The 26,331-nt window shown below is 35.8% G+C and overlaps 2 protein-coding genes across 7 annotated transcripts in view; one reads left to right on the top strand and one right to left on the bottom strand.

Moving 5' to 3' along the window:
- Positions 1-26,331, top strand: part of LOC134846229 (ERO1-like protein beta) — a 117,318-nt gene that overhangs the window by 14,928 nt on the left and 76,059 nt on the right. The gene's annotated exons all lie outside the window — the stretch shown is intronic.
- The window catches only part of LOC134845497 (uncharacterized protein C16orf96 homolog), a 31,062-nt gene that overhangs the window by 1,488 nt on the left and 3,243 nt on the right, over positions 1-26,331 (bottom strand). Inside the window, exons 4-19 of one of the 6 annotated variants that reach the window (XM_063862401.1) lie at positions 26,201-26,323; positions 22,665-22,769; positions 22,156-22,275; positions 21,864-21,986; positions 21,414-21,551; positions 18,191-18,313; positions 17,458-17,532; positions 16,865-16,975; positions 16,488-16,596; positions 16,035-16,113; positions 15,689-15,742; positions 13,819-13,875; positions 13,085-13,186; positions 4,403-4,507; positions 3,901-4,102; positions 3,624-3,694 (exon numbers count right to left, since the gene is read on the bottom strand). In XM_063862401.1, the coding sequence (XP_063718471.1) occupies positions 3,624-3,694; positions 3,901-4,102; positions 4,403-4,507; positions 13,085-13,186; positions 13,819-13,875; positions 15,689-15,742; positions 16,035-16,113; positions 16,488-16,596; positions 16,865-16,975; positions 17,458-17,532; positions 18,191-18,313; positions 21,414-21,551; positions 21,864-21,986; positions 22,156-22,275; positions 22,665-22,769; positions 26,201-26,323 (1,697 nt within the window). Of the gene's footprint in view, positions 1-3,619; positions 3,695-3,900; positions 4,103-4,402; positions 4,508-13,084; positions 13,187-13,818; positions 13,876-15,572; positions 15,633-15,688; positions 15,743-16,034; positions 16,114-16,487; positions 16,597-16,864; positions 16,976-17,457; positions 17,533-18,119; positions 18,138-18,190; positions 18,314-21,413; positions 21,552-21,863; positions 21,987-22,155; positions 22,276-22,664; positions 22,770-26,200; positions 26,324-26,331 lie in introns of all 6 variants that reach the window. The other 5 variants (XM_063862402.1, XM_063862400.1, XM_063862397.1 and 2 more) reach the window with 5 other exon arrangements.

The following is a 26,331-nucleotide window of genomic DNA, read 5'->3' as shown; positions in this document are numbered from 1 at the left end:
AAAAATATGGAAATGAATAATAAAACAGTCCGATACAAAACAGTCCGAAAAACGGTCCCAAACAATAATTGTTTTAACAAGCCGGTAGGCCAAAAATTGTCCTTTGTTCAACAAACATAAAGAACAAAATAGTGACCGCCGCAGTCGCGCCAACGTGTTGCGAGCTTTGCCAACAGAGGGTAGGACTTGATATAAAATTTAGAGCCCGTTATCGCCGCGAAGCGGCGACGCGCTCGCAGCGACCCACCGGCGACCTTCTACCGCACTGTTTTGTATTGAACTGTTTTGTATATGCACCAGTAATATCAAATGATCTGGATTTAAAATTGAAAGTTTTTTATTTAAATTTCAGAAAAAATGCTCGGGTAATTAAACAGGCAACTGATTGCAAATTTACTTGATATATGTAGCGTCCAACTGAAAAAAATCGATCTAAAATAGTCTGCAATTTGGAAGAAAAATGTTTGGTTTCGGAAATGCTCACTTCATCCATGGTCATTCTGAATCAAAATTAAAGTCTACAAAAATTTAGCAGAAACCGGGAACCTTGATAGTTACGAAACGTCAAGTGATCTTTTGAAACAAGTGGTCTGAGAAACGTTTCAATTTTGTTTTTGAGTCATTAAGCTATTTGAAGTTGTTAATTTTCACTCGAAATATACGTCAATTCCCCAAGAAAAACTAAAAAAGACGAAACAGAAGGTTCGGCTTTTTGTTCCGACTGTTGAAAATGGGGAGGAACTTTGTATTTGGATGTGTTTTGGTTTTTTCTTTTTTTCCAAGCAAACTCAGGTGCCACAAACAATCATCGGAAAGGGGCCGAGTGATATATCATATTAAAGCCCTGTCAGTCGTCCCTTTCAGACCTGGGTTTTTTCAATTGGTTGATGTAGTAGCTGATAACTGGTCAGGCTTTTGATAATGAGGAGGAACTTTGTATTCAGGTATGTTTTAGGTTTTTTTCTGTTTTCCACGCAAAATCAGGTACCACAAATAAACATCGGACTGAGTCTAGTGATATATCATTTTAAAGCCCTTTCAGCCCTAATTCAAACAACGTTAAAATTTTTTCAAAAATTTGCCCCAGTACCGATAAAATTGGATCAAAATTTTCAGCTAGTAAAGAAATCAAGTAGCGTTCTTTTTATAACAATTTGCCATAACTATAAAGAATAATATAACTAAAAACTAATTAGTTTTGGAAGCTCCATTTAGCGCTTTTTTGGAGTAAAACAAGCGAAGAGGCTGATAAAAAACGGAAACTTAAGTTTACTTGTAGTAAAATTTGTTCGAAGTTTTTTTAATACTATCTTGGAATAAAAGTGCTATTTTATGCTATTTTTAGGGCTATTTTGATTTTTTTCTTTTCATTTCTCGAATAAAACCGTTGGGGAGTTTGCTTTTTCACTGTGGCTGTCGAATATATTTAAATTTTATGTTTTGTCAGATCCTTTTATCACACGACTCACAAAAACAAACACTAATTTAAAAAAAAAAAACAGGAAAAAGCTTTTTAGTTATTTATTATGAGTATGGTCGGAATATTCTGTGCTACTTACACAGCAACCGGCTATCATTGTTCTTACATGTCTTTAATGGTTAACGTCAAAAATTACAGAGACATGATTAATAGTTTTTCTTTCCTTCAACCCTCCATGTGTAAAATAATAATGGATCTAAGTAGCTTTGAATAATGCAATTCTTTATAGAGAGAGCTTGAATCGGAATCTGTTAATGTTCTTATCAACCTCTCAAATGTATCGATGTATTTATGTCAATCTTAGCTGAGAAAAAACGAGTAGGGTAGTTTGCCAGCTGACAAAATCCATTACTCGTTTTTTGATAGCTCATTTTGATAATGAAACAGTTCAAATCGTCTAATTAATCATAAATGCAAGATACCCACCTTCCACGAGAAAACTTTTGAGAAAGCTTGGGTCAATCGTCTGGTGTGTTGTGTGTTTATGCGTAGCTAAGGTTGCTTGCTTATTTCACGATCGCTAACTGATTGTCTAATCTGTTTAAAAAATTTAATTATTTTGCAAAACTAGGGTTTTCTTGAAGGATGGTTATTCTTCCTAAATTTTTTAGAAATATAGATATTGTAAGATAACCATGAAATATTATCTAGAAAACTCGTTAAATCTGCAGGTCTACTTTCAAAAAAATTTTCCGACTTTTTTTCAATTTTTGACTAGTACAATCTAAAGAACTGAGCTCAAAATTAAACTGATGTTTATTGTGCAATCAGTTTTTGAGAATTAATAAATGTCTGAGGATTGCCATTTTGGCCCATTTAGAATAGCAAACTATAATTTTTCTTTTAACGAATAGCTTAGGAGGCAAACTTATCCGCTCAAAATCAATTTCAATTGAATTGAGGCTTGCCAAATGATCCAAATATTTTATTCAGCGTTAAACGCTGGTGCATCGCTGATTTAAATTAACCGGACAAAACGAACAACATTTGAAATTTCAAACGTTTTTCTCAGTTTAGGTTAAGATTAGACAAAAAATGAAGTGAACAACAGTTGCTTAGAATTTCACCAGCATTGAATATGCTGCATTTTTTCTCTGAAGTTCTCAATCAAAGTTTTACACCAAAAATGGGGTATTTCGGCTTTTTTGAATTAATTAGGAATTACGCTGAAATATTTTTGTAAAAAGATGCGAAAACTATATCACAAGAAGTCTCTTACACATCCCAAGAAAGTTCTAGAAAAGTTAAATCTCCAAAAGTTTGAGCATACTGTTTAAAGTTAGCTTTTAAGGAAAAATTTTGGGCTTTATATAGTAAAAATCGTATTTCTTGACTATCAAGCTAAAATATTTTCTCTTATACAGGTTTTTGGAGATTTAAACTTCGTAGAAGTTTGTTGGGATGTGTAGGGGGCTACTTGTTATATAGTTTTCGCATGTATTAGAAAATTAGTTTCGGCGTAATTTTTGATTAATTAAAAAAAGCCAAATGACCCATTTTTGGGGTGAAATTTTGGTTGAGAATTTCGGAGAAAAAATTGCAGCATATTAATTCTGGTAAAATTCTAAGCAATTGTTTTCATCTTCACTTTTTGTCTAACTTCAAACCAAATTGAGAAAAACGCGTTCGAAAATTCAAGTTTCATTTGTTTTTTTCCTGATAATTTAAATCAACACTGAACATATTTTTTTCTATTTGACATTGCGTGTTGGATTGGGGGGAAGTTTTTGAAAAATTAACACATTTGTCGTTTTAATTGATAGTTTAACAACCATTTTTGGCAAAAACTACATCAGATGCATCGACGGATAACTGAAAAAGTCATGGCGCTGCCCTGATAGAATCAGATCTACCCTGCTTAGGTTCAACTCGCTCGAATATTGATTCCATATTGAACTCAAGCAACCATTTTCCCCCATTCTTTGCCTTACGAGCGCAAAATTTATCATTTTGACACTTTAGATTGCTTCTGATAAGACTGGGGGTGATTAAAGAGCAGCTCCGATGTAAAATGACAGGTAATCCAATAGATCCAAAAAAACTGCTAATTTAAAAATATTCATCTACTGCAACTAGTCAATCATAACCAAACCATGCCATGAAGTTATGATGTTGTCTGACATGCAATAGCACACTCACCTACCAATCATTGTGGCCATGGACATAGTCCATTATTCCACCACCCGATGTTACTCCACGGGCAGAGTTGGGATGCTGTTTGAAGTTATTAAAAGAAAAAAAACATTTCTTAATTAACCTGACATTTATACACAGTGGGTTAAAATCGTTTATGAAAGATCTTAATCAAAAAAGTGCTGCCTTTTTTAAAGCAAAAAGCTACTCGAACTGTTGTATTGGTTGACTTTGGAGAAAGAAAACGACAAAAAATTTGTTGCTCAACTGATCTATTAATCGCTTACCTGCTGTATGTCGGGTAATTCCACCCCTCCCCCGGCCCTCGAGTCTCCCCTGGGGGGCTCGAACTCCCCTGCAGTGACGATCCCCGGAGGCATGCCTGCAGGTCCCTCCCCCGTCCTGCCCTTGTAGATGCGACCATCTACTCCCATTAGTTCCACTTCAGGTACTGCTGCAACTGCAGTTTCCTCTGCCTCAATCATTTGACTGAAAATATTCATTACTAAATATACCTGTTTTTTTTTCAAGAAGCTGTAAGTAAAACCAAAATTGCCGCAAAAAATTCACCGAACTAATTTCGGCTCGTTGAAATTAATTTTTTATGTTTTCCCGAAATTGCAACAAAAATTATTAATTATTTTAGCGTGAAAACAATTCTGCGCCGGAAGAGAACCTTTGAGAAAAAGTTTTTTTTTGGCGTCTTTGGAGAATGTTGACCAAAAAATGTTCCCACGTCAGAATCAATGTATTTATGGCAACTGTTGGAGTTTACAATTTTTTACTCACGCAATCTGTTGTGCCTTCTGCATACGTTTGTTGTGAGTGGACGTGTATGGCCCCCCTGCTGGTCGGTTGTATGGCTGGATCACTGTGTCCGGATCTTGGTGCATGCTATGAACAAATAACGACATTGTTATTCATGAACCTCGCAACTAAACTAGCGGGTTGTCAGAATATTCAGTAGATGAAGATAATAAATGATGCATCGTGTTAGTTGTTTCGTTCACGAAGTGGCTAACAAATTAAGATTGTTTTTTTTCTACAGAAAAATTCATAACGGAATTAAGCATCGAGACGAGGTGGAGTCAAATATGGAGCCCTTTTATTCGCATCGAGCTAAATAGACGATGGCGATTTTTAAATAATCGACGGTGAGTTTCAAAATTTTCGTTTTTTAGACTAAAACAGCGGCGATTGGACGCAAAAATCACTCTCCAGATTTTTTTTCAAAAAACGACAACCGCCTAATATTTTTATATATTATTACTCTCACTGATTGGAAAGTCATACGATCTAGCTTCTCTCAAGCGAATTCAGGTACCTCAAAGAAGCCTCGTGGTTACTGGCGCAAAATTAATTAGTTAAAATTTCATCATTCCTGGTTCGAATTTTGAAGGTCTTCAGCCTTTTTTGCACAATAATAATTGATTTAAAAAAAAAAAAACGTTGATTGCCAAAGAACCGCTAAATGAAGCTTCCACAACTAGTTTTTTTTCTAGCAAAGTTAAATTTCATCAGCTCCAATGATCAATTTCCATCAATTCTTATACTCGCTTGATATTAGTCCAAAACTCAAAATTTTGAACAAGTTTTTCCCGAAACTGAGAAAATGTTTTCAAAATTTTTTGATGTCGTTCGAATCACGACTAAAAGGATTTTAATATGATATATCACTCGATCTTTTCCAATAATTTTTTGAGGTACCTGATTTTGCGTGGAAAATTGTGGTATTGCAGCACCCGCAGTACATAACCTTGAGGACAGTTTGCTAGCTACAGCATCTGCAGTAACCATATGTGCTAACTATATTCATTATGTTATTATTAAATAAGAGTGGTTAAGGCCATTTGATGTTGTTAAAATCTTAAGGTTGAATTGGTCAGTGTTTTATATCTCCTGCTAAAAAACAGTAACCAATCTCAGCTACTAACTTCATTAAAAGACAAGATCAAGAACAGTAAATTAACAGTATCTTTTCTTACTTTTATTCCTCAACACGCTACGCAGTTTAGGGATATCACATGGCGCAGCCAGCAGGATTTTTTGCTCAGGACACTAGAACTGACATAGGAATTCCTGTTTACTGGACCACAGCGAACTCTGATCCACCTTGGAATTTTAAAGTATGGTTCGATCAGTTCCTGATGACGGTAACTGTAAAAGAAAATGTCAACCCAGAAGTTATGCTGGAAGATCCTAAACCAGTGTTAGAGGAGCCGGAACCCCGTCCAGAAACACCCAGCAGCTAGAGAAGCACGGGACAGACTATTAAAAGATCGAGTAGAAGCCCAGAATGAAGAGGGGAGAGAAAGAGGACCTAAAGTGGGTCACAATATTTACTACAACGAAGTTCAAAAGCGATTAGTATCCAGACTATTTCTCGCGTTTGGGACGGAAGGAAAGAAACGTTTTGTTCAAAAAATCCACATGTGGAGATTTCTAAGTTGTAATTTAAAGAGATGGCTAGATTAGCAAAGGTGACTTTTGAAAAATGTCAGGGCATCACTTATGAGCGGTACAAATTATTTAATAGATCGCAGGAAATGGGAGAATCATTAGAGTCATTTCATGCCGCACTAACTGCTCAAGCAGCGAAATTTGCATTGGACACTTTGGAAGATGAGTTAATCAGAGATCTTTTTATTTCTAAAATGCGAAGTCCAGCATTGCAGGACACGCTCACGTTCGAAACATTACCTCCCGAACAAGTATTAAAACGTGCGATAAAATTTGAGCAGAGTAAACAATCGACACAGGCGTTTCAGAAATCCACTCTGGGTACTGCTCAAGCAACAACTCAACCAGGGTCCCAAATTAAAATCAAGCAGGAACCGATTTTGGTGGTAGGAAACAAGAATCAGAATACTAGAAAGCCCTATCGCGAAAGGAATAGACGGAAACAGCCGGAAAGAAGGGCGATATCGAGTAATCATAACGCAGATGATAGGAAACAATGCAACAAGTGTGGCAGACCATTTGTAGACGGTCATTTGAAAAATTGTGCGGCAATGGGAAAACAATGTAAGAATTGCAATAAACCAAACCACTTCGCTCGAATGTGTCGTTCACAACAAGTCAGTGAAATAACTGAGAATGCAGAGAGTTCTGAGGAAGAATGTAACTTGATCCAAACATTTGATTCGTGCGAAGAATTCGAGGTTATGGCAATTGAACATAAAGACAGTCAGATAGAGATGATCAATTGATACATCGATGAGAAAGTAAAAGAGAACAGTGGCAGCACTGGAGTAAACAAACTCGAAACGAAAAAAATTGACATACGGAAAGATTCATCGTCGGGAAGGATGAAATCACTGAAAGCTCTAATCCGAATTGATAATCAAATAATAAATATGACCGTGGACACCGGAATCCCAATGTCATTTACAAATTGGACAGTGGCGAAACAGATTTTAGATTCATCAAGAAAAATACCTTTTTACCCCGGTTGAAAAATTGTACTTACCAGCACAATTCGTGGATTATAATAAAAAACCAATAGCAATATTGGGTGCCGCGCCCCGAAGATGAAATCCCGATTTGATATAATGCTGTGCGAACAGTCGGGGCCGTGGAAAGAAAAATTCTATGAGGTTTTCAAACCACTGTTTGACAGAAAAGGACGATCAGTACATCATGTAGTAAATATAACGTTCAAGTACCCTCTCTGCCCGATTCAGGAAAAGGGGAGGAGGATACTCATCCATGTGCAAGGAAAAGTTGAGAAGGAAATCGAAAAATTACTACTAGAAGGCCATATTCAGAAGTTAGACAAGTGTACCAGTGATTGTTTCATAGCCCCTATTGTCATCACAGTGAAAAAAGATGATTCAATTAAATTGGCTCTGGATGCAAAGCCCATCAACAGACAATTATATAAAAACAAGTATCAGATGCCGAATGTGGAGGAGCTATTAGACGGTGTTAGTCAGATAGTAACTGCACAAACAGCAGGTACCTTGTTTTTCACTGTGTTAGATTTGAAATATGCATATAGTCAGTTAAAGTTGAGTCCACAAACTGCAAGACAGTGTAATTTCAACATCGTAGGGGGGAAAGCTACGGGCACATATAGATTTCTGACGGGATTCTATGGGTTGGCAGATATGCCAGCCGAATTTCAAAAAGCAATGGATCGGACGTTAAATCATTCCAAGAGTACGTTTTGTTTCTTGGACGACATACTGATTGTCTCAAAGGGATCGGAGCTAGAACATGAAAAACTAATTACGGACGTTCTAATGAAGCTAGATAAGGAAACCTTATCTCTAAAGCTGTCAAAATGTGATTTCTTCAAAACAGAAGTAAATTGGCTTGGACATAAACTTTCAGAAAGTGGGATTACCCCGAAAATTACGAAAACAGAGGCTATCCTTAAGTTAGAGCATCCAAAGTCGCTCAAACAACTTAGATCCTTTCTAGGTACTATTAATCACCTCGCGAAGTTTATACCGAATGCAGCCAATTTGACAGACAAGCTTAGACCATTATTGCGTGAGGAAAATGAAAAGAAAAAATTGAAAAACATTAAAATCCCAGTAAAAAAAATTTGAATGGGGACCCGAACATACTGAGGTGTTCGAGGAAATCAAATAAGTGGTAGCAAACATTGCTAAACTGAATTATTATGACCCGAATAGGGATACTCGGGTCAAGTGTGATGCAAGCCACAGTGGACTAGGGGCATCCTTAGAGCAACAAACGGAAAAGAACGAATGGATTCCAATTTCATTTGCGTTGCGCTACCTGAATAATCAAGAAAAAAGGTATTCTACTAATGAGCTTGAACTGTTAGCGGTAGTGTGGGCAGTTGATCGTTTCAAACATTACTTATTAGGAAAAGAATTTGTAATAGTCACTGATCATAAGGCATTAACATCTGCCTTAGAAGGCAACAGGTCTAACAAAACATATCAATCCCGATTAACGAGGTGGGTGGATAGATTACTGCCTTATCAATTCAAAATTGTCCATATTCCAGGGAAGGATATGGGGATAGTAGATTATCTATCTAGAGAACCAACCGGAGAACCTTGGCCAGAAACCAAATTGGATGAAAAATTTGTGGTCACTTCGATTGAGTGCTTTCATAGAGCACTCGACTGTTTATACAGTCGACTGAATGATACTGATGTAACAATTCAGAGTGAGAAAGTTCTAGAATATTCTCAAAAACAGAAAAGAGAAGATAATTTGCTAAAATCCAGGCGTGGTTGCCATAGCAACAAAACTGTCAAAAACCGAACAAAGCTCGACCGGAACGAGAACTGTGGCAATTCAAATTTTTTGCCTATCAATTACGTGTTGAATCAGAACACTCTTGTCAATTTTAATAGAGCAGTTCAGTCGGTCAATTTAGTCAAAAACAGAAACATAAACTCAGAAGAAATGGAGGACGGAAAAATGAAGAAAAAGACAGTGAGAATCGAAGACTGTAGGACACAGGAGGAGAGCGATCAATTAACGGCAGCAGAAATAACCGAGACTACCTTCCATCGAACATGTCGGATTAGAAGAGGAACACTAGATAGAGCGGGGTCAGACAGCTTTGAGGAAGACAGCTGTGCTGCACGACCAGTAATATGGGATCAAGATGCCGAAGAAACAAAAAAACTTGCTATCCATTTGGGATCTGGTCAGCAAAGATCAGGAGATGCCGGGAAACATCAAAGAGCTAGAGGCGATCACTCAGATGGTCACGAGCAGCCCAAGAAGCTCACCAACGAAATCAATCATAGAAGTGGATCTAACAGCGGAGGATGACGATCTAGGTCCAGAAGTCAGCGAAGTCCAACCTTCGGGAAGGATCAACAAACGGCAAGCGCAGTTGGAAAGCTCAGTGGCAGACATCGGAGATGTCGAGAGTTTCAGTTTATCGAAACTATTCGATAAAACGCTGTTGGCTGAACTCATTTCGGAGGATGTGTGGATGGACCGATTACGTCGCGTAAAAGAGAGGAAGGATCGGGCAGGATTTGAACTCATGGGCCCATACACTAATCCGCTGTGGAATCAACTCTCAGTAGTCGATGACTGCATTCTGGTAGACAATAGGATAGCAGTACCAGCTCAACTGCGTCAAGCAGTAATGAAGCGCATTCATAGAGGACATCCGGGGCAAGAGGCAATGATTGACGTGTCAAACTATTTGTGGTGGCCCCACATGCACAAGGATATCGTAAACCTAGCGGAGGAGTGTAGAAAATGTACACGTTATGGTAAGAATGCAAAATACTTTATACCAAAAAATTCTTCACAACCACTGCCACTGCTATCGCAGCCAGGGCAGGAAGTTCAGTTAGATTACGCGGGACCTTTAGAAGACTATAAAGGAAAGAAAATCTACCTGCTGACAGCGATTGATCGGTTTTCGAAGTTTCCTTCGGTGAAAGTAACAAAATCAACGGTGGGAAAATCCACTATAAAATTTCTACGGTCGTACATAGATACACACGGTATCCCAGAATCGATAAAAACCGACCAATTTTCCGGATTCAAAGGAAAAGCCATGAAAAAATTCTGTCTCGAAAATAATATAGAACAAAAGTTCTGTCCGGTGGGCGACCATCGCGGGTGTGGTTTAGTCGAGAGAACAATTCAAACTATAAAAAGGCGCTTGGGGTGATGTTACTGGAAGAAAATGTAAAGTCTATTAAACTATGTCTCAGTACGATCATTAGGGACATGCGGTGGATAAAACAGAAAACCATACAGAAATCACCGTTTGAAGCATATTTTGGTAGATTACCAAAAACGGAATTTAAAATTATACGAGATAAATTTGTAGAATTCTCTGATAATTTAGATAAGCAGCATCTGGAGAGGTCGGCCCTTACTGCAAGCCAACTCAAGAAGAGGATTGACCAATCTCGGGATTCCCTAAAGATTGTCAAAAAAGGGCAGAAAAGCAGGGAGGTCAGTCCCCTCTTCAAACAAGCCAGTATGACAACTCAGGAAAGAAACAGAGCAAGAACTCTGCGGAACCTGTTGGAGGCTAACGCTAACTGGAACGCAGAGCGGCGTAGATACGACGGACCCAGCCTCTCGCAATTAGTGGACACCACGAGTACAATCGACCCTGAGCTGCGAAAGGAGCTACTTTACTCATGGGAAAAGGGATTTGTTGAGGACAAACCAAAGGGGTCGGAGTGGAACAGCCACAACCTCAGTCGCAGAGATGAGACGAGAAAAAGTGACACAGCGCTGAGAAAACCTTTCAAGAGCAGTATACAGGAAAAGTGACCTGGTGAAGTTACCGAGTTCCCCTACGAAGACACCCAAGGAGGGGACAAATCAAAAGGAGAAGGCAAAAAGTCCACTAGAGGAGCCAAAGAGCAAACACCAGAAGAAAGATGACGAGCTATTGGAGGACACGATATCGGAAGAGGAGGACTGGACTATATCGAGGGAACAGGCAAAAGACCTGTTTCAAGACAGCGAGACTGTCGTAACATCGCGGGACACACCGGTTGGTGGGGGACTCAACCTAGCAATAAAGCGAGCAAAGCCGAACCTCGGGGGTCCAAAGACAGTGGGACTGAAAACACAAGAACAGGTGGCGCTAAACCCGGTAGGGGAATCGCGAGATAAAACAGATCAAACACTTAAAAACAAGGGCAAAGAAAAAAAGAAAGCTGCTGTAGCAGCAGAAGAAGTTAGTAATCCAAAACATTCAGATGGGGATCAAGCTGATCGTGCAGGCAGTTCGCGCACCAAAAGTGAACACTCTAGGAAGCGCATAACAAGGGACACGTCACCTAGCTCAATCTTGAATGCGTTCCAAAAACAAGATATGGGAGACAAAGAATGGCAAAGCCTCGCCGATCAAGTGCCGACTAGAGGTCTGCAAAGAACTGCGGACAAAATTATTAAATCCAGAATGGAAGATCAAACAGAGACGACAGGCGAACACTAAAAGACTGGGCAGCCCCGTCAAACATTCGGTTAAATTCAGTAGCTCGGACGACGATGCAGACGTTAACGAAATGGCCCTAGAGCAGTACCGATCCGGATTAGCGAATGTCAAAACGGACAAGAACAATCCGATGGAAACCCGACTGAAGCTTCTAGAACGCCATTTATTTCGCAGGAAGTTTGGGTATGCCGCTTTGGATACGACACAACCGTGGAGCACGCAGTGGAAAGTGCCGTTAGAAATTAAGAAGAAAGAAATGGAAAAGAAAAAATTATAGTTAAAACTCAAAATAGAACATTCATGCATCAATGGCACCACGAAAACTGAGCTGAAAACTCATAGTATTGTTATTTATAAAATTTTATATGTATTAGATAAAATTTTATTTGGTCCCTGGGGGAATGTGGTATTGCAGCATCCGCAGTACATAACCTTGAGGACAGTTTGCTAGCTACTGCATCTGCAGTAACCAAATGTGCTAACTATATTCATTATGTTATTATTATATAAGAGTGGTCAAGGCCATTTGATGTTGTTAAAACGTTAAGGTTGAATTGGTCAGTGTTTTATATCTCCTGCTAAAAAACAGTAACCAATCTCAGCTACTAACTTCATTAAAAGACAAAATCAAGAACAGTAAATTAACAGTATCTTTTCTTACTTTTATTCCTCAACACGCTACGCAGTTTAGGGATATCATTTTAAAAGGATTTTAATATGATATATCACTCGATCTTTTCCAATAATTTTTTGAGGTACGTGATTTTGCGTGGAAAACAAAAAAAAAAGATTTAAAAAACTACAATACACCCGAATACAAAATTCCTCCTCATTTTCAATGGTCGGAACAATAATTCATTACGATTGAGTTACGATTATTTTAACATGTTTCAAAAAACTATATAATAACTAATTTTCGAATTCCAATTACAATTTCTTCCCTCTGAAAAACTGAATGGATGAAATATAAGGGAGAAGAAGTAAATTTTCTGTGCTCAATCGGCTAGCGTGCTTATCGGTTCTTCAGCTTTGTTGAAATATTTCATCTCAAATTTAATCAGGTACTGGGACATCTACTGGGTCTATACGGTTACCTGTCCTCCCTGTAAGGGGGCAAGGGGGATTGGGGACAGCCGGGGGAGGGGGACTGGCAAGTGGGGGGCACAGTGTTTCTGGCCGACTTGGGTCTTTTATTGAGACTGATGTTGTTGCGCACACTTGGCTGCTCACAACCACAATACTCCTCCAACTTTTCTAACCTTCAGTTGGCAGCAGCGAAACAAACAATAGGCAGTTAGTAATCATTCAGGTTAATAATAAGATAAAATTTATCACACTGTATTTTTAAAAAATGTAAAAATATCTTATAAAACGAACAGATTAAATAAATTGTCTGTACTAAAAGAATAAAATATTTATATTGTTTCCTTAGGGTTATTTTGTAATGGAAATGGAATTTTCAATTTTTCAGATTCGTTCATTTTTGGTTAGTGTGCAAGAATTAATGTGATGAAGTTTTAAAATAAAATTCATATTTTAGGTGGATTACTTACAGTCTTTGAGCCTGTCTGATCTGATCCAGTTCATAGGTAGTGTAAGGTCTGGCCGATCGACTGGGAGGCAGGGGATTGTAGGAGGGAAATGTCGGCACAGGGCTGAAACACAGCACACGGTGGGTTGGTGAATTGGTAAGACAGCTGTCAATCAATGTCAACAATCAGAAGTTAAATCAGAGTCTTGGTTTAGTAAATTGAGATACGAATGAAACAGACCGAGAAGAAATTCTATGAAAAAAAAAACAGATCAAACATTCGTTCGATAAAGTTTGATTTTAGCCAAAATTTGTTGTAAAACGTGGGATTGGGTCAAACCGATGGTGAAAAATTTTCGATCAAATTAACATCCTCCCCACCCCCTCCCCCCTCAAATAGTATTCAAGTTAAAATCAAAGATCATCCACCCCAGAGTTCAACGTGAATTAAATTTGCTAAATTGTTAAATATGATGGATATAAAATGCAAGATTCTGAATGACTAAAAATTCGAACTCAGAACCAAATGAACATCCTTTCCGCAAACGGCTCTGGAGGGAGGGGCGGAAGGGGGAGGATGTTAACTTGCTTTATTGGCTCTGCTTCACCTGGGAGAGAAATCTAAAGCTAAAACAAGCCTTTCAATCAACGCTTTCAATTAAAACAGCGCAAAACACGAAAACTACGAAGCCCCCCCCCTCCTCTTTCTCACGCCCATTATAATGAACATCAACATCAACCCCATGCTGTTCTCACTTGTCCTTATTGTTAAGTGGGATTGCACTTGGCAACCAAGGAGCCCCCACCCGCAGCCTGCAAAAAACAAGGAGAAACTGGTTTATTAGTTAAACGAAATTAAAAACTATTAAAGCTAAAACAATCATCATCAAAGATCAATGAACAAGAGAAGAGAACCCATAACACCATGCATGTATCTTTGTCGTGAAGTTATGAAGATTCCGTGTTTGGTTTACGATTGATGATTTATGAAATATATGATTTATTACGAAAAAAATTGATTCGTATTTTGGAGCAATAATGCACTCAAGTAATGGACCGGCGTAATCACCGGTGTAAGGTCCAAAACATCGAAAAAGCTTTTGAAGTTTCTTCAATTGTAAGCTTTGAAAAAAGCCAACTGACAATTGGAATAGAGTAGCGAATGCAAGAAAGAGTTTCGAATTTCAAATGAAAAACAAGACTGCTCGTATCAGGGCGAAGCCCTGAATGTTCCGACTGCTTTTGAAGGTTTATGGAGCAGCAGTAATAACATAAAAACATTATATGAAAAAAATAAAACGAAAAATTTTTTCCTAAAATTTGAAATTTTTTATGAAAATCATCCCCCACACGCCATATAAAGTACAAAAAGATAGTTTTCGTTCCTTGTAACAAATCAATTATGGCATATAAGCTTCGTTCAACCAATTTGGAACGATTTATAAGACGGATTAAATCTCCGCTTACGCGTTAATAGCGCGAATTATATCGCGCGTTAATTGTCCCAAATTGGTCAAAATGACCAAAATAGCAACCTTTAAACCCTCATTACTTTACGAAAAATGACCACAGGTGAAATATTTTTTCAAATTTAAGCTCAAGACAACAATACCTTTTGAATGATATAAAAAAAATTCCGTCAAAAATGGCCAGTTAAAAAGTCGAAATTTGTCTGAAGAAAAAAAAAACCCACCCCGAGCACAAATATTCCGTTACTTTCGTATCGAAAGTCGGAACAATAAATGCCCCTAAAGCTCTTTGAATTTCGCGAACAATTTAATTTTGGTGCTTTACCAATAAAATCAACCCAATTTGAGAAAATTTGTTCAAAAAGTGAAGTTTATATTTCGCTGGAAAATCTGATAATTAAATTTCTATTTAAAATTAGAATTCGATCACGTTTTTCGTGACTTGTAAAATTTTGTTGATCAATAGTGGAGTTTGCCTTCCTTTTAGCAAAAGAAATGAAGTTAACTTAGATAAAATAAAAGTAAGAAAATATACGACCAACTGATTTTGTCTTAATTTTTTTTCTGTAGAAGTGATTAGGCAATTAAGTTCCAAATTAATAAGCCTATTTCTGAGTTGCAATCTTTAATTCGAGAATTAACAAATCTCGCCGCATATTTTACCTTGAGGAGTTTAGAACTTCCAGCTCTAGGAATTTGTCGAACAGTAAATGAACTAGTGGTATTATATGAAAAAAAAATCAGTAGTCAAGTTTTTTGAGTAAGTTGTTTTACCTCCTGTTTTAAAGTAACCCCGCTGAATATCTCTCTCTCTCTCTCTCTCTCTCTCTCTCTCTCTCTCTCTCTCTCTAAGAATCGGTCTGATGGTACGTGAAACCAGGATCATATCAAGAGAAACTCTTGAGGGCAATGAGTTACTTTTTGTCTGTTTTTCTATTAGTAGTTATTTAAGTTTTCACATTTTTTCAGCTAGGTTAAAAAATGTTCAGTGAGTGTTTTTGGCTCATAAGGCTGTTAGTGTTTTTTATTATTATATCTTACTACGCTGGTGCGACATCCAATGCTCTATCGCATGAGATACAGAACACTTTATTGAGGGGTCTAAACACAAAATTTGAACGTGAGTCACGACATGCACTTAAGGGAGCATGACTTACTGGGTATTAAGGCGCACTTTTTTGTCACAACTCAGACAGAAGTACGTTGAGGATCTGAAAGACATCTGCAATGACTGTACGGGTTTAGCAGGGAACACTGCTAAAAACTATTTTTGTGAGGTAAAGGGCACGAAATTGAAAAAAAAATCATTTGAAAAGTAATAAACATTAATTTTAGCTGTAAAAAAAGTTAAACTGCGTTCTTCTTTTTGACGGAAATTTTCTGTAAGTTCACATAGTAATGCTTGACTAGTTGCTACTTTAAAAAAAAGCGAGTATTTTGATGAAAAATTAATTTGTCTGGCCATTTGTTCGTAACTTTTGGAACACATGAAAAAAAACTGACTTCCTGAATCCGGCTGCGTCGTCCAATTCCATGTTGCCGTCTAATCTGTACTCCTGCTTGATCAGTTTCGGCTTCAGACCTAATGCAGAGGCAGCCTTGATGACTCTCTTTTGATAAGAAAAGCCTCATCTTCAACTGTTTTCATAGTTTGAATTGACCTTCGATAAAAAAATTGTTTGTGTTCCTAAGATCGAGTCATTTGATCCCCCGAGGAAAGAATTTCAAACACATGATTAGGAATGAATGTGTTAAAGTAGTACAAAAGCAAAGACAACTTTTATACGAAGAGTTTTTATTCCAGCCCTCAGGCAGAATGCCAAACTCAGGTAGTTTTGGATGCAGAGAAATTTTTTTTTCACAAAAAGAAAATTACAAAAGTGTTGGCTACTCAGGTCAACTGGGGGATGCCTTGAAATTTCTGGGTTCAAGGTCAACTTAGGTTGTTCAACTCACCCTTGAGTTTGTTCTCCAGCCACTCTTTGAGGGGTCCCAGTTCGTCCTTGTCCAATTTTGCATCCAATTTTTTCAGCAACTCATCAAGAGCTTTCTTGTAGTCTTCCTCCTGTTAATATACAAAAACTAAACATTTTTAAGAGAACTAATTTATGTTCTCGCTATATTTAAAAAAAAATGTCGACAATAATAGGGTTTTTAAACTGGGTTGTTATAAGACACGTTAACATGACACTTTAACAAGTTTGTCATCTTCTTGTCAAAAATTTCCATATCGGCTCATTGAAAAAATTATTGGAACCTTTAAAATCTCAATTTGGTGTGAACAAAAAATGAACGAAAAATGAGCGATGATGTTGTTCATGATTATGACTCACAGCTCCGCCCAGTTTGAACTTGAGTGTGCCTATCTCCTCGTCTATCTCTCCCGTCTTCTCGTCAAACAGTGTGCGGCCTATCTTGCTATCCAGAGCCCGCTTGTCCGCTTTCTAAACATACCCAATACATAAGTCATAATTGGTACAGCAGGATAAATTTGATTGTAATTTGTTCGTTTTTGAATTCAATTGCCTTTTTTTCGCAGTGCTACATTATTTTTCGAATTTAAAGTTTTCCACCACGTGCATGATGGTTTCCATTAAAAGGTTGCTTTTCAGTTTATTTTGAAAAACAGCAAAACTAAACACCCCTGGTCTCAATCTTTACAATTCTGTAAAAGCCTTCGGATGATGTAGAAACGAGATGAGCCTTTTTGAATGAAACGCCCGGGAATTTTTTTTTTCGAGTTTATGGCGTTTTGATTTCTCCTAAGCGTTAGAAAATGAATAGTTTTGGCGGTTTTTCATTTTTTTTTCACCTCGCTTCATTTTTGATATAATCCTAAATCCAAAATTTAATGCTTAATTTAAAAATGTCAACTTTATATAATCAAATGACAGATAAATACGGAGTGTACAGGTAATAAACAAACCAGGTCGATCTCGATTTGAATGGTTTCCTTGTCGGCTTTGATCATGTCCAGGGTCTGCACTCTCGCATCCAGGTCCTAACACATATCAAGGTCAATAGGAGAAAAAGTCAAGTTCATTCAAGTGCATCTAATAAACTCATAATAGAGATAGTGAAGTCAAACACCTCCGATTCATACCTAGCTCACAAAGGTCACTATAGTTTGACCTGATGCACGTCTTGAGGTGAAGAGGTCAAAAGGTGATTTGAGTTTCAATCATAGTGAATGAAAAGTCAGGTCAAAACTGTGAAATACGTTCAAAAGTCAAATGTGAGGGTAAAATCATCTTCAAGGATGATTTTTACCAAAGGTGCCAAAACTTACACATTAACATAAAAGCAGGGCTTTTTGGTCGATTTAGCTGGACCAGAACATCTTTATTTCTTCTTGAAACGGTGTTTGTATTTCGTAAGTGTTGTTAGCATTTGTTTCATTATCAAACTTCATAACCCAATTTGGGAAACTATTTAGGATTTTGAATGCTCTTTTCCTAAATTAAGTATTCTTGTTCGGTTTCTTTCAAGCTGTGCCAAGATGAAAGAAAACTCGAATAATATATCCATAATATCAAATCTTTTTTGAAAACAAAGCACACGCCTTAACACTACTTTGCCATACTTTACCTTGAGCAGAGATTGAATCTAAAATAACAGAAGTATGTCATTTACTTTTCGAATAGAACAGTCGCACTCACAATGACACTGTTACGTGTGGATTTTCCCTCGTCCATCAAAAACTGACACTTCGCCTGTATTTTGTCGACCTCGTTTTGCATGGCGTCCAAACTTGTCTGAAGGGAGGCGATGGTATCTGCATCCTACACACACCACCAACAAACACATTTCACACGCGCATTTCACACAAAATTGCAACCCCCCCCCCCCCCCCCCACACACACAGCATGCTCTTGTTTTCTATCTTAGTTTTTAGAAATGTTCTATCTTAGTTTTTAGAACAGTTTTTAGAAATGTTGATGATAACATGGACGTCTTATTTAAATCGAAAACACGAAATTGAAATAATATCACAAAAACTGAAATTGGGAAAAGCTTCCATGTAGCCTTGGCTGGAAACGACTAAAAATAATTTAAAAAATATGCAGATTTGCATAGTTTAACAAAATTTTTGAACATGAATTTGTTTAATAATCTAAATTGCTTAGTTTATACACATAAATATCAACTGTAGCTAACTTCAAAATTTCTCGCATTATCTCGACGACTCTTCTGTGAATTTCTTTCGGGAAAAAATTTGCATGCTGAAAACAAACCCTCAGCGGTGAAGATTGATAAACATCGCTGAGAATTTCATATTTGACTGTTTAGCGAAAAAACACAATTTTTTTAAAATCTTATGATAGCTTTTCAAAAAATATAATTCGCGAATGCCAATTGTTTTCCATGAAACTATAACAGCACATGCAATTTGAGTTTCATTATAATAGATCATACAACATCAAGTTCCGGAGATCAAATTTTTATCAACTTTTTTGAAAGATTTACAATAAAAAACTAAAGCCCACCCGCAATAAAACTTCTGGGGTAACAATCGATTATTTTGGACTTTTTTAGTTTGTGTATCTAAAATTCAAACCTGCTTTCAAACTGTTTATAGAGCAAAACATTCCATTTTAAACGGTTATAATGGGTTATATACGAAGTGTTTTTAGTTTATTATACATTTATATAATATTATAGCTATATGTTTTTGTGTCATCGTTAAACGATTTTTTGAGTTTTTAACCCTTGGTATTTGAAAGGTTTTTGATTCTGTTAAGGAAAAGTTTTCAAAAATAATCTCATCAAAATTATCTAGTGATTCAATCAAAAAAATTGAGCAAAAAGTTTGAAAAATGCTTCTAGCATAGCTTCTACAATGTTGTTTCTCTGTTCCATTTTTTTGAAAAACCCTTGAATTTTCATATACGTTCCTTGATTGTTTATGGAGCAATTTTTCAACTTAAATCCTTCGGCAAAATGGAAAAAAAAGATTTCTGTAAAGACAGGGTGTTTCTACAGTTGTTTCGACCACTCAACTAGTGTGAGTTGACTCTGGCGTGCGATGGCTTTTTTGAACAAAAATTTTCAAATAAGTTTTGTATTTCAGCAGGTTTGTTCTGCCAATTGAAAAAAAAGAGTCTGTTTTTACCAATGTTTTATTAAAAATTATATTCAGTCTTAACTATTTCTAAAAAAAAAACACTTAAAAATCGAGACCAAAGTTTCGAATTAAATCATTTCCAATCTTACTTGGTCATTCTGTTTTTTCATCATTTATTTTTAACAGTACTTAACAATCTAGCATCAAAAATTGTGGTCATAAAAACTTTTGCATTTTGCACAGCAACAGGTTAAATTTTTTTGATTTTGACAATTTGATATTTTAAATCAGCACCATACAGTGATGATTTAGTTTAACTGGTTTAAGGAACAGATGTTGCTATTTCAAACGCGTTTTCTCAAATTGGAACAAGTTGAGACAAAAAATTGAGCAAAACATCAAAATTGCCTAGAATAACACCAATGTTAGTATAATACAATTTTTTTCCACAAAATTCTCAACCAAGTTTTAACCCAAAAATGAGTTTTTTTTGGCTTTTTCTTAATTATTCAAGAATAACTCTGAAGCTACTTTGATAGTTGATGAGAAAATTTTATCAAAAGAAGCCTTTTACACAGCCTGATAAAGTTATACGAAAGTCAAATCTCCAAAAAATTTGTATAAGGTACTTTTGCAAAAAAATTTTGCTGGATAATCAAGAAATGTGATTTTACAATTTGAAACCCAAAATATTTGCTTAAAAACAAATTTTCTATATTTGCGCAAATTTTTAACACCAGAACTTCGTTGAGTGTGTAAAAAGCTTCTTTTGACATTAAATTTTTTTCTCATCATTCAACAAAATAGTTTCAGCGTAACTTTTAATTAATAACAAAAGCCAAAATGTCCTATTTTGGGGTAAAATTTTGATTAATATTTTTTGAGAAAAAAATGCTTCAGAATAATTCTGGTGAAATATTCTAAACAACTTTTGTACTCTTTTTTGTGTAACTTTAATCCAATTGAAGAAAAGCGGGTTTGAAATTTCCAATGTTGTCCATTTTGTCAGACTAAAATAAATCAGCATGTATTCACTTTTAAAACTAAAAGTCAATGAATGGCATTCATTCGCGCCATTTTGAACTTTGCTATTTGGTTGAGCAATTGCGTCCTCTTTAGCGCATATATTTGATGTGAACTTGAATCAAAATCAAAAGTCGAACCGCTAAATTGAAAATATGACGTGAACAAATTTATGGATTTTAATGGAAAAAATGAAAAATGGAAACTAAATAAGTGTTTTTACCTAATTCATTGACAATTAATCGGTTTTTACAATAAAATTTTATTCAATAAGACTGCAGTTTTATTGTCCGCTACAGTGTCAGAAGTAGAAAGGTGCCCATTTCACATAAATCAGAACTGTTCTAAATACATACCGTCAGCAAAAACGCCTGCAATCCATTTTTTTTTCAACTTTGCTTACTAATTTCACTGGACATAAAATTGTTCAAAAAATCGAGATAATTTTTGATATATTTAAAATCATAAACAGTGTAACCCATGCAACATAAAGCAGTATAGTATATAGTAAAACTGCAATGAGGATAAAATTGAGGTGTGTCTGCTTTGAATTATACATCACTCCATTACTTTCAGTTACAAAACAATCACTTTTGAATGACAAAACAATCGCACAATTTTCGCGCCATTTCGGGTGACTCGAAAGGTTGATAACCTTTGGGTGAAACTGATGCCAAACTTTCAAAAAATGGAAAAATTTTTCAAAAGAGGTCGTTTTTTTAAAAAAAAAAACTAACCAACTTTCCCCAAAGGTGGCATTTTTTTTTTAAAAAGTGTATTTGAAAAGCACTGACGCTGTCTCTGTCCAGTCTGAGAGACTCCATATTCTTGGCCATCTGGTCCAGCTGGTCCATCAAGTCACTCGGAATGTTACTCAGTTTCTCCTTCACCTCCAACATGTCAGCCTCACTCGCCTTCTTATCCAGTAGTGCCTGTAGATTAGTACATGACCAATTAAACATATAATTAATTAACCAATTAATTAATTAAATACCGATGAAAAAATTTAAAATTTATCTAAAATATTTTACCAATTTAAAATTGTATAAACCGTTTGAAAAACGTTTTGATCCAATTAAAAGTACCAGAAAAGACAAAAAGCCACCTAATTGAAGTATCTTATTGATCTTAGAGACTATTTTCAATAGAAATCGCCAAAGGGCAACTAGCAACCACAATATCAAAGAGCACAACTGCGCTTCAAATCCGATCAAATAATCATCAGTAAACTATAAGTTCCTTGCCATCATCTTCATCATCTCTTTGTCCAGTTCGTCTTTGGTGGAGTACTTTTCATCCACCTCCTTCTTCAGGGCAAACACAGAAAAATCAGTGGGCACCCCTTCCAGTCTACTGTTGATTCGCGTCTAAATTACATACTTATTATAAGTTAGTAATTCTGATTGACTATTATGAATAATTAGTAATGTAATTTGAATGTAAGTTAGTCAGTTGCACATAAGTGAGTTGTCGTCTTGTCTCCAATCAAAAGTGATGTTAAGTATTGTGAGATTAAATATGTGTCGGCTTACTGACCAGGTTGTCGTGTGCACTCTGCATGCGCTCCTTCAGTTTGTCAATGTCTTCCCTGTCCCCCCTCTCCTTACTCTCCAGTTCGTCCACTCTTGCTTTCAACTCATCACTCGTCTTGATCAGCTAAAAAAACAACAACAAGCTATTTTTTTTTAAATTTAATTTAACTAACAGTTTATTTCAGTATACGAGTTCATCGTTTCACCACAAACATGTTAGTTCGAAAAAAAACTGCCGATGTTTATAAAAACCTCAAAAAGTTAATCGAAACTACTTGAAAGTTTGAGTAGTACTTTTTTACCAGGCAAGCATTCAGTAACAAACATTGTCCAAGGCTGGCTTGTTCAGTAACACAGTGTTATTTTAGCTTTGTTTTAAAAGTTTTCTAGTCTTTTTAACGTTTTAAACAGAGAAAATTCAGCTGAGTGCAAAAAATTCGTGGCAAAAAGTGTGTGGCAAATTCAGAAAGGCTTGTGTCCAATCTTAATTTGAAGAGAATGGTTAATATTTACCTGCTCAACGAGTGAGTTGAACTGGTTGATCTTGGCCTTGAGTTGGTCGTTGTCTGCCTTTGCCTTCTGATGGGCAGACAGAAGATCTTCCATCATAGAAGATAACTGAAGCACACAACATCCGTTTCGAGATAACCCTTTTAAGTTCATACAGTGGTGACCAAATATAAAACCTCATTTTAACACAAGAATTGGCGAATATACTGTGATTCTAAAATACACGAGAAACTTTGGTTTTTATGTAACTAATTAGACGTGCAGTTCGGGTTTTTGCGAGGGGGCAGATTAAACGTTATGTCAAAGTCTTACAATGAGCTTTATTTTTTCCGATATCTCTGATATTACCAAAAGAATTAAATCTCCCCGCACTACCAAAAAGTGAAGCAGTGATAGAAAACTTCCTGCTATTTTTCGGTAGCAAAATTTTCCGGAAGTAAAACTTTCTGCTGATTCGGTAGAAAAATTTCCTGAAAAATTTCCTTCTAGCTGAAAACGTGAACCAGAACATTTTTTAACGGTATACACATTTTTAACAGTATACATTTTTTTAACGTTATAAAGAATATTGTTTATTTTTTTTCGAATTTGAGTTTGTTGCAGAGTTCATCAAAGTCCTTCTCCAAAATTTGCTTCCTCTTCCAATTTGTCTGGTGTTTATTCTTTTTTCTTACCTTTTACTCCAAAATTCTAGGTGAGTTTTATAAAAAAACACCCGTTTTAGGAAAATTTAGTTCCGACCAGCAGAAAGAAAGAGAATTAATATTCGATTGATTTTGTATTTTTTGATTTTTTTCTTTCACAACCAACATAAGGCTATCAAAAACGCCATGTGAATTGAGTAATATAATCGGAAAGATTTTTCAACAGCTAGCATTTTTCAAAATGAACTCCTTTAATATCATTTTTTAGAAAATTACTTGAAGTGAGCCTCAGCTGCTGTTATAAGGTCAATTAGTGTCAAACAATCCGATTGAAATCCTTAAATTTTTGTTCCACAAAATCATTAACCGCAAAAAAATTTCAATTTGCGTCTTATGGTGTAACTTATATTCAAATTTATTTTGCTAGTTTGCTACGCGTGTCAAGATACCTTGGTTCAATTTCGAAGTAATTTTGGTACTCGGAGCAAACTAGCAAAAAAGTTTTTTGTTGAAAAAACCTATTGTTTCGTGATTGTCAGCTTTGTAGAACAGAAGTCTAGGGATTGCTAGTGTAGAGCAAAAATAATCTAATTGGTCGATACTAGTTGCCTTTTTGAAATTACAATAGTAGCTGAGGTTGATTCATTTCGATTCCTAAGTGCCAAGTGACTAGGATTGATAGTTGAGATCAACATCGAGGTGGCCATTTGTCTGTTTCAACAATAAAGCCGGAATCATTTCAAAAAAGGCCAACCGTTGATGTTACGGTCGTTGAAATTTTGATTCAATTACATTTGTTTGACTTTTTGTTATTTAGACTCTCCCTGATTGAAAAAACTAAAATTTAACATTTTTCTGTTCACTTAAGAATTGAAGTTTGGATTTTGTTTTATGCTTAGCTTCAACCTACCTATATTCATCTTCCAATGTCATCTTAGATCTCTTTAACTGCTTCAGATTTTTCGTAAATCCATCGAACTGTGATTATTTAGTGATGAACATTTTATTGCCGTCTTTTTTTTTAAAAAAAGCACGTCGTTTCTGAAAAACATGATTTTCCAATGCACAAAAATTATGCTTATCAAGTTATTTCCATCTATGAAACTTGAGTGAGAAACAATTTTTAGTTTTCATGTTAGTCGCTCAAGCAGTTGTATGCTCTGAAAAAAAATAACTTTTCAAAATAGAAAAAAGTAAGATTCACGTTGAAAATTTCTTGGGAATTCAAAATTGTTCACTTTCATTTTTAGATGATAATATAAACACTGATTTGTCCAAAAACCAAACACAAATGTCAACCACAAATTTCTTGGAAAAAATCTTCAACGCCACACACAAAAATTAATTTTTTCGTTAAAATAAAACGGTTTATGACATTGAACTGCTTACTTCAATTGGAACACTCTAAAAAGCAATTAGATTTGCAATTTTTTGCCGATTACATTTTTCATTTTTTGTGTTGGCTTCAGTGGAAACTCTCAAAAGCAAAAAACTAAATAAACGATCTTTTTCATTTTATAAAGTGTACTTTTTTGTGATTCTATTTAGTTTGTTTTGCCATTTTGAGCTCTTTTGACTCTTTCAAACTCATTTAAAGTCCGGAAGAGAATAATTAATCTTTTTATGAAAAAGTTCAGATCTTCGTTTAGTTCGAAAGGAAAACCATGGCTTTAACGTAACGAAAAGTTTTCATGATGTTTATCTTCTTTGTTATGTATTTTTTGCTTTCCTTCTCAAGTAGCAACATGAAATGTAAAATCCAAACACTAAATTGAGTTTTTGGTTTTCACAATTCAGCAGCTCCTAAGTTAAGATCAAGGTTAGATCAATTTGTAGGTGAAGTCCTTCAACAAAATTTTGTGAGCACTTTTTCACCTCTTGAAAAAAACTGCCAGAATTATTGAGCGGATCAACGCTGGCGTACCGCTCGTTCTTATTGAGTAGATTTAGAAGCCGTAAAGATTTTCTTTTCATTTGAGAAAAATTTTATTTTTGTGATTTATTGCAAAAAACATACTTAGCAAAACACAGAAATCGTTTTTGTTTTTGTTTTTGTTACTATCAAAAAATTGTGTTATAGTGAAAACTCAATTAAGGGGAAAAATCTTGAAATTCTCGTATTTTACAGTGTTGTTTTTTTTTCTTTGGAGTTGTATGAAAATGCAAGACAAGCCTTTTTTCTTCAGCCAAAAATATACGAATAGCAGTTTTTATCAACTCGATTCCAAAATTATCTGTTCTTGTTTATTCTAGCGTTTTTCCACGCAGAAAAACTAGTGAAATAGTTAAAGTGATGTATCAAACTTTACTGATCACACATCAGATTTTGAGTTTTTTTCGTTTCAGACTAAAATTGACAAAAAAATGCCACTAAACTCCTTGACTTGCAATGCAATGTCATTTCAGGCAAATATTTACTTTCACAGAGGAGTAAGATATCGATAGGTAGTAATTGAAGCTTATTTTCAGAACCTCCCATAAAAAAAAAAACGATCAATTTTAACAAAAATTCTGTTGTTTTTTTTTGTTGCTGTGAAATGATTTTTTTGCTAGCATAGTTGTAATCAAAAATTTGTAAGCAGAATAAACTAATGATTTAGAGCAGTTCCAAGATAATTAATTGAAAATGCTATATCCATTTTTTTGAATGGCTTAGTAGGAGCTCCGTTCAAAAACTCATTATGAAAAAACCATAACCCAAAAAAATAGTGTTTGGTTAAGAATTCAGTTCAAATTTACAAATTCACGAGCTGAATAAAGTCTTCATTATTTTCAGTTACTTTTGATAATTCCTATGAGAGAATAAAAATAAATTATGGCTGGATAAAAATAACTGATGCCATAAGTGTGCAATAACTGATGTCATAATTGTGACAATGGTGATTGTGACCTGACCTTGGTAATCATCTCTTCGTTGGACTGTGACCTCCTCTGGGTCTGGAGGAGTGTCCACATGTCACTCACTGGCCTCACCCCCTTGCCCCCGTGCTCCTTCAGCAACATAGTGTCCTCGTTCACCTACAACA

This window comes from Symsagittifera roscoffensis, chromosome 5, assembly GCF_963678635.1.
Source record: "Symsagittifera roscoffensis chromosome 5, txSymRosc1.1, whole genome shotgun sequence".
Classification (NCBI taxonomy): Eukaryota; Metazoa; Xenacoelomorpha; order Acoela; family Convolutidae; genus Symsagittifera; species Symsagittifera roscoffensis.
The sequence above is the reverse complement of the archived record's forward strand: the minus strand, read 5'-3'. Positions and strand labels throughout refer to the sequence as shown.